At 35.1% G+C, this 8,986-nt stretch overlaps 1 protein-coding gene across 1 annotated transcript; it reads right to left on the bottom strand.

Annotated features, from left to right (window-relative positions):
- Positions 1 to 5,905: 5,905 nt before the first annotated feature.
- On the bottom strand, positions 5,906 to 7,124 carry LOC120135551. Its single transcript, XM_039151825.1, has 2 exons — positions 6,718 to 7,124; positions 5,906 to 6,246 (listed from the first exon to the last, which is right to left on the bottom strand). The coding sequence occupies exons 1-2, from the start codon at positions 7,082 to 7,084 to the stop codon at positions 6,167 to 6,169; spliced, it is 447 nt and encodes a 148-aa protein (XP_039007756.1). The 5' UTR covers positions 7,085 to 7,124; the 3' UTR covers positions 5,906 to 6,166.
- Positions 7,125 to 8,986: the final 1,862 nt, after the last annotated feature.

Genomic DNA, 8,986 nt, shown 5'->3' with positions numbered 1-8,986 from the left:
AATTCCAAACGTGAGAATTGTAAGGTACTGAAATTGCTTCAAATTTTCTCTCTGTTTTCTGAAACTTACTTTTCAAATCAAAACTATTTCGACATTGGTCCGGATATTGTTATGGTTAATGTTTGAAGAAGGATTTGCTTATTGAAGTATATTCAACTTCTCGAGAACACACTTAGCAAAATTGTTTGCTAAGAGGAAACTGAGATCGGAATCAGTTGTTGTTGAAACGACACAATCCGAGTTGGCAGGGAAGAATTGTTCTTGTAAGCTTACGTGAATCTTGAAGTAAAAATTTGTTTCGATGATCCGAGGAATTTGAGGCGAAGCTGAAGTCTGAGGCTGCTTTCACAATTAGTTTCTCTTTATCTTAATCTCTTTAATTTGTTTATTTAATTATTTTTTTATTTAATTATTATTTTTTATTTTAACCACAACTTTTAAAAAAATCCCCCTTTTATATTTATTACTATTAATATTTATTATTAAATTATTTTCTTTTTTTATTTTATTTTAATATATCTTTTCAACTTCATCTAGAATTCTATCTTTTTTCTAAAATCAAGAAAGAGTTTTATTAAATCAGAAACACCACAGTCCCTGTGGATCGACCATGCTTCTCTATACTACATTTTCATTTTTATTTATTAAGAAGCCATAAATTATTTTGATAGAAAAATGACAGTTATCATTGAGCTCATTCACCTCACTTCGGCTTCATGGGCATTACTCTCTCGAACCATCTCCAACTCATTGAGAACTTGTTGCATATCGTCTTTGAACCTGTCCTCCATAGACTCCAATTTATCAAGGCAGAACTCCACAGCACCCTGGGTCTCCTTGGCCTCATCCTTGGCTTTTTCAAGTCTCCCGACCCTCTTTTCCCATGAAGTTAAGATATGCTCCAACTTGATGAGCCTATCTGCATGGAAAGCCAAACCTTCGTACATTGTCAGTTCCTCTTCTTGTTCCTCATCAAGACTCTCCTCGTCTTCATGAGTGAACGTACTTTCTTACTCTAACATGCCTTGGGCTCCACCATCTAGCCTATCTACCTCGAGATCTCTTGGTGTGTTTTCACCGCCCCAAGCATTTCTTGCGAACTCATCATGGCATCCCCATGCTTGGACACCGACGATGCTCTCAAGCCCACCAGACTTTCTTCCCGTTTCCCACCATGGCGCTCTTTGCCTTTGCGTATGGAAACTCATTTTCTCTTATACTCAGAACAGTTTTGAAACTTCTGTCTATCACCCGTCATGTGATTTAAGCAGCCTGAGTCTACGATCCAATCATTCTCGTAGTTAATCTGTTCTGGTGTTGTTACTGTTAGAGCTAATTCTTCTTCTTACGTAGAAAATAACGCTTCAGCATTCCAACCAACTTCACTATTCTCCTTTGAGCTAGAAGTAGTAGTATTACTTTTAACATGCTTTTTCTTGGTCCAACAGTCTTTTTCCATGTGGTCTATCTTCTCGTAGTTGTAACACTTGCCATCGAACTTTCTACTATTACCGCGATTCTTGAAAGTTCCCCCTGAATGAGGACCTCCATTTCCTTGGTAATTTTTCACCTTGTTACCATCCTTTTTAGACCCACTACTAGTATACCATTGAAAAGTGCATATACTTTTGCTGGTGTAGAGCGCTTCCTCTTTACCCTTCAGCGAGACTCCTCCCATTTGCTTGGCCATGGCTTCTTGACCTGCAAGTAAATTTTCAAACTCAACAAGCGATAGTTGTGTCGGCCATCCCTGTATAGCGACAATAAACCCTTGATATTCAGGTCTCAAACCATGGACAATTATTATTTTTATCCCGGCTTCCCCAATAGCAGTTGTCGGATCTAATTCTGAAATTTCACGGCATGTCGACTTCACCTTGTGAAAGTATTGGGCAACCGCCATGTCGCGTTGCACCATTGATAGAAGTTCATTCTCGAGAAGTTGTAATTTTGTATCGTTCCTCTTCGAAAAGAGTGAACGAAGGTGTCACACGCTTCCTTCGGTGATTTAGCATCCCGAATATGCTCCAACATTTCTTCTTCTATTGTGGTTTTTAAAGCAAACATTGCTTTGCCTACTTTAATTTTCCACTTTCGCAAGACACCGTTAGCATCTTCCGTTGCGGGTTGTGTAACTTCACTACCACCGACAACCTCCTACAAGTCTTAAACTTGAAGGTAAGACTCTATACACGTTGCCCACGTGTTATAATTTTGGTTGTTGAGCTTCTTGATTTCTCCAACTACTTGAAGGTCACCCATCGTAACGGCAAGGCTTTGACTACACCGAACAAGCTTGAGTAACAAATGTGCAGAGTACTAAATTACTCTAAACACAAAGAAGCTCCACAAGGTTTGTAATAACCCCGACAATAATCTCAAGAAATATTTTCTAATGTGGAAGATCAGTTAAAACTGTAGCCACAGAGCATACTCGGAATTTCAAGAGATCTTATAACGTGGCTCTGATGCCAATTGTTGAATCAGAATAGAGTAAAAACTCTAATTGATCGAGAAGAAGAAAAATTCTCTTTAGAATAATCTCAGAAAATTACAAAAGTGAATAACTCTTAAGAAAGTTTTTAAATACTTATAATTAAGCTTTGATTGTTGGATGATAAACTCAAATACAAGTAGGGTATTTATAGGTTACAAGAAACAATCTAAACCACTCATTAAAATAACCACAAAATAATTTAAACCATTGAAATTAAAAATGAGAAAATACCTAATTTTTCACCTAACTAAATTGATGTAAGCAATGACATCAAAACTAAATTGATGTAAACAATGACATCAAATTAATTTAGGTGTGAACTTATTTAGTCTAATATTAACTTCTCAACAGAGTTTGAATTTTCTCTCGAGCAATAGGTTGTATAATCTCACAAAATTACAAAAGGGAATAACTCTTAAGAAAACTTTCAAATGCTTATAATTAAGCTTTGTTGGATGATGAAACTCAAATATAAGTAGGGTATTTATAGGTTACAAGAAATAATCTAAACCACTCATTAAAATAACCACAAAATAATTTAAATCATTGAAATTAAAAATGAGAAAATATCTATTTTTTTCACCTAACTAAATTGATGTAAGTAATGATAACAAAATTAAATCGTTGTAAATAATAACATTAAATTAATTTAGATGTGAATTTATTATGACTAATATTAACTTTTTAACCGAGTTTGAATTTTCTCTCGAGTAATGGATTGTCTAATCCTCATTAAATTTAATTAAAGCGCCTTGAATATTTGGCTCTAGATCATTAATGTTTTCTAGTCCCCTATCCAACATCAACGATGATTGTCTCGATCTAGCAGAATAATTAACGTCAGTATCATTACCTAGAGTGCCACTTGTCTGACCATCAGTAAGCTACGAAACCACTCTATTTTGAGACTCCAAATAGGATTGTTGATTGTCCATGCCTGCCTAAGAATTCCGGCCACCATTCTGCTCCTTCTTCGATGACTCTGTGTTCCAAATATCCTTAGAATTTTTTCCAGAATCCTGATCAGGGTAATTATCTGGATTTACCGAGGCCATTCTTATCTTGATACTGACCGTATATGATCTCTCGTTTGAAAATAGTGTGATGGACCTTGGGATATCAAAAGGACTTGCGATCCTTACTATCATCTTGGCAACTACCATATCGTCCTTGTTCCTAGTTGAGTCCTTGATGCAAACCAATGACCCCCATCGATTGGCTAGCCTTGTGAAAAAAGACTCATGCCAATAATTCAAAGGGACTACGATGAGATAATCGAACAGAAAGCCAGAGGAACTCCTTATTTCATAACCATATGATACAACCATTCTGACGCCAGATAGAATAGTTATTATCCTGCAGGCGTTCCAACAGATGATTCACAAGAGAAAATTCATCCAAAGAACCAGAGAAAATAAGTCTCTAGAGTTTAATAAAATATTATAAAATCAAAACCTCAAAATCAGTCCACAAGCCAGACTATTATAATCAAAAATCGTCTTTATTCGAATTTTACCAAAAATAGCAAAATCTCGAAAATCACTCTAAATTAAAATTCGAAATAAAACAAGCAATCTTCAAAAAATCCGACCTAAATCGGATTTAAATTGACTTCCTAATTGACAATCGAAATATTACCATAAATAGTAAAAAATATCTAAATCTAGTGATTCGGAGGGAAAAACGACAGAATTTGAGGTTGAAAAAAAGGTCACATGGAGCATAGCTCGATGTGGAGAGCGTGCACATCGAAAAGAACTTTCCGGATTGAGGTCTTATGCGCGATTCTGACACCTGTAGCCAAAGTTATAGTCAAAAGACTGAAACATACTCAAAACGACCCCAATGAGGAACATGTCACAATTAATTCCCGCCTTTACGCTGATATACCAATTCATGATATCTCAACGCCATCAAGATGCAATATGACAACTCAGCATATCGGTCTCGGATCCGCATTACATTCAAACCAATAAGACATTTCAACCTTCTTATTTGACCGAGTCTCTTTTAAGGCTTCTCCCGATGAGAAAGTAACGTTACATGAATTCCGCGCATATCCCCATCTTGTAACTGTGACATCAATTCCATTGTTAAAGAGAGCTCTCTGAACAAAGTCAATCTCAAAAGATGTTTTTATAATCCCTGTTAGGGAATACTTAATCCATTCCGACTCTTTTAAAGAAACATACATCATCTCTTCTTCTCCTCCTTCATTTGCAAATTCCTTCAGGGTTTCTTTACTTGTATATGAGTTGATCGACCTTTGATCTCTAACCAGAGCCTCTCGACCCTTGTTCTTCTTCATCTCACCTTCAGGAATCGATTTTGGTCCTTCAACTACTTTACTTGTAGGAGTTTTTCCTTTGCGAACCTTCTGGTATTTAACAATCCCAACTAATACTTTTCTCCCATCAATCCTCGATATGTCCACTTTCTTAATGGCATTAAGATCTGTTTCTTATGCGAATTGTACAGAGGCGATAGTAGACACTGCGTACCTTGGTTTGTTGTTGACAGACGGAATAAAAACCCTGATGACCTTTCTATGGTGGTTGAATAATTCCCAGAGTGTTCTAGAGATTCTCTTGCTCAAGTTATCGACGAAAATCGTCCAAACATCATCGGTGAAGGACAACCTTTCCACGACCTTTCACTTTTCCCTCCTCGTTCTGTATCAAATTTGACTTTAAGATATAAAGCATGAATACTTCTTCCACAAGAGTTCCAAGTATCAGGTAAGTTTCAGACGTGGCTCAAACATCACTAAGAATACATGTGTATTCATTTATTGATAAAATGAATTTTTGTTGATGGTACCAAATTTGACTCATCGACCGTTGATGGTTTATCTATTTTGGTTTGGATTGAGAGTCACGGTTAAGAAGAGAATGGTCATGGGCTGATATTTAAATTAAGAAGATAATGAGCATGATGACAAAGATGAAAGAGGGTCGGTCATGATAATGAGTGGTTCCTCCTATTTCCGGTCTTGATTGAGATATTTTTAGTAGGTTTTAGTGTGTGTTAGTTATAAGGTCGTAATAACTATTTGTAGGCCTATCATATTAGAAAGATTTGGTGATTAAACTTTGGATTTTGTCTTAACGTATAATGTGAGTCTGTCAGAGATATTTTTTACATGTTAGAAGATGTAGACTATTCATAGATTTTGATGGACGAAGAGGTTTCTAAAGATCATCTTTCGAAGGGATAAAAAGTTTATTGTTTACAAAGCTGAGATGGTGTGAAGGCATTAGCTTGTTACCTCAGCAAATTCAGTGTTTCGTAACAAGTTGGATAAGCTCACACAACTGCATACAAAACCAAGGCACCGTTGGACTTCATTGCCATACATACATATATTATATCAAACACCAACTAATCATAGTAGCAGTGAGAATATAAGCTAATAAAAGAAAAAATTTATTCATAGCATATTGGGTACAATAGATATAGTATATGTCCTGCTCTATGAAGAATTAAGTCGGACTCATTCCAGCATTGTGTAATCCCAAATCTGATCCATATTTAGACTTTTGGCTGGTCCATTTCCAACAATTGCAGGAAATTTCATCCTCCCTACTGCCATGGATCGGCAGAGCTTAAGGGTTCATGCAGCTGATATGATCATCATTAAGAATTTTCCAATGATTGTTGTTGAATCTTTTAGTTGCATAGTTTGACAGTGCAGGCCACAGCTTGTGCCCAGAATTTAAGCCTTGCTTTAACATCTTCTGGATGGTCACCTGTAATGTATGTATACGCACAAGAAAGGCGCTCAAGGTTAAAACCCATTCTCCATTTACAACTTGTGTGAGTTACTTTTAGAACAAATCAATCGAGGTAATAAAAAATAAAACTTGCAAGGACCAGAATTTAAGCCTTGCTTTAACATCTTCTGGTTTTCTACTCCTATAGCCTGTTTGAATTTGTTTCTAGATGTTTTGTTTGAATCACGATATGATCATAATAACATCTGTTATATCCACAATTGCGGCAGCCATGAGCCACCATAATTTAAATTCCCGCCTATAGCCTAAAATTGAATCGAATCCCCTTAGATGTTTCTTTTCTCACTAAACCCAGATTTCATCTAGCAAAAAAGGGCAAGAAACCAGAGCTCATCATCACTGAAATTCCTAATAAAAACGAGATCTGATGGAAAATGGAATGAAACATAAAAAAGGAAAATAAGGTAAGAAAAAGAAATGACAAACCAGGAATAGAGATCTTCCAATTGGCGAGGGTTGAGTTAGTAGGAGACATAGAGTAACACAACTCAAGCGCAGGTAAGGTGTTGCAAAGCTCGGGAATTTCGTCGTAGCTGAAGCCAAACCCCAGATCTAAACACCCCTTTAGTTCATCTAGGTCTTCTCCGGTCAAGCTCTTTGTCTTCTTCAGTTCATCCACCGCCTCCAGCAATACCTCATTCTTCTTATTCTTCTTAGTGCTCATCATATCAGGGTTGCTCTTATTGCTACCTTCATCTTCTTGATCCATCTTTACCAAATCTAGACGTTTAACAAAGTTATCGGAGTTTATGGTGGAAACCCATGATTGTGTTTGGGAAGAAAATCCTACCATGTCGCTCCAGTTCCGCTTTCTAGCTTTTCCTGCAATAAACCCAACGATTTGTTTAGTCCGGCAAACGGGTACAGTTTCGTAGATTTTGTATTGTATTCGTTCTAATTAGAGTGGGGATGGGTATAATTTTAGCGGGTAGTGGGAGGGTGTGGATTTATAAAATGATACCCGTCGTGAGTGGTGGGTGGGTAATGGGTTTAAGACATTACCCGCATCCGCCTACCCCACATCCGCCCACCCAGCTAAATATCTATTAAATTTTGGACTATTATGAATTTAAGTGTAATTTTAGAGACTAATTTATAAATTTTAATATTGTATAATATATAACATATAATTTATCCAAATATTAAGGAAATTTAGTCTTTAATCTGGTCTTTAATTAGGGAAATATTCAGTTCTTTGATTAAACATATAATCTCAATGACCACGTCACTTTTCATATTCTTTAGCCCATGATGTCCATCCAAACACAAATTAGTCGTACTATAAGCATTAACATCAAAAGCAGCAGTTTCCATGTTCTTTAGCCCCTCAAAACCCATATTAGGCGCACTATAAGCATTAACATCGAAAGCAACACACAATTCAGCTCTGCGACTACATGTTCCCTACAATTTGTCTCCATAACATTCGTAGAGCTACTCCTCTGACAAATTGAAGCATGCGCTGCTACCCTAGCACGAACTGTCTGGGAACCAACTCCAACATCCCATTAGTTTACTGTCAGGCGGGTCTAGATGGGTATGTCGCTAGTGGATAGTAGGTGTGGGGATGAATTTGAAAATATACCTGCGTAGGCGGGTGTAGATTTAAAAATTTGTACCCATCATGGGTGATATACGAGTGGTTGATTGAAAAATATTAGGTAGATATAAAGATGAGGAAAGGGGTATACGCAAATCTAAGTATACGGGCATATAAAGTTGTGCGATTATCTGTGATTTCTTTTTCAACTTATTATTATTATTATTATAGATTATAAGATATAGAGAGAGACAATCATTGTACTTAGTTAACCAAATAATTATTTTTAATAGAAATAACAACAAAATACTCTTCGAAATGACGTGAATTATATGACAGTATGATGGTAAGTTTTAAAGAAAGAATTTTAAAATTTATTGGGTAAAATATATAAATTAGATGATTTATAAAATATAAAATATATTATATTAAAATTTTATTTTAATTATTTTTTTAATTTTAAAATTATAAAATTAATATTAAAATATTATTTTATTATAAAATATTATTACATGATAGTAGTCCTAACTATTATTAAGTTGATGACATAACATATTAAACTAATAGATATAGTAATGTTTCATTTGATTCTTCATTTATATTTAAAATTTTATTTTAAAATTTTTAAATAATAATTTTAATTATAATTAAAAACTAAATAAATATTATTCATTAATTAATTTAATGTGACATCTCATCTGATTCAGTTGCAGTTAACAATAATTAACATTATGATATCTATTTTTGTATTGGAATAAAAAAATTAATATTCATTGTATAATTTTTAAAATTTTAATGAATAAATAATTAAATTATTTTAATAATTATTTGTGTATTTTATCTAAATTTAAAAAGATTAAGTCTCGGGTTACGAATGTGGTGAGTATTGGTTGTGACAGCTGTAGATGGTGGGGTGGGGACCGCAATGAAAAGGAAATAGAAAAGGCAGGGCCTACCACGTGTCCCTTCATTTACTCATTCAACATTTAAACGTGTACGTATTCGAGCGGCGATTTGGACACCTTTTCGTCATAATATCTCTTTTGTTCGTGAAGTAGCACCCTTTCGATTAAGGTGATTTAAAGATGTATTTTTGGGATGTATTTTATCTGAATTTATGTTTATTGGGATGTCAAACGTGTAAAGCGTATACTT

The sequence above is a fragment of the Hibiscus syriacus genome, unplaced genomic scaffold, assembly GCF_006381635.1.
Source record: "Hibiscus syriacus cultivar Baekdansim isolate YM2019G1 unplaced genomic scaffold, ASM638163v2 tig00110610_pilon, whole genome shotgun sequence".
Classification (NCBI taxonomy): Eukaryota; Viridiplantae; Streptophyta; class Magnoliopsida; order Malvales; family Malvaceae; genus Hibiscus; species Hibiscus syriacus.
Note: the sequence above shows the minus strand (reverse complement) of the source record. Positions and strands in the feature narration are given on the sequence as shown.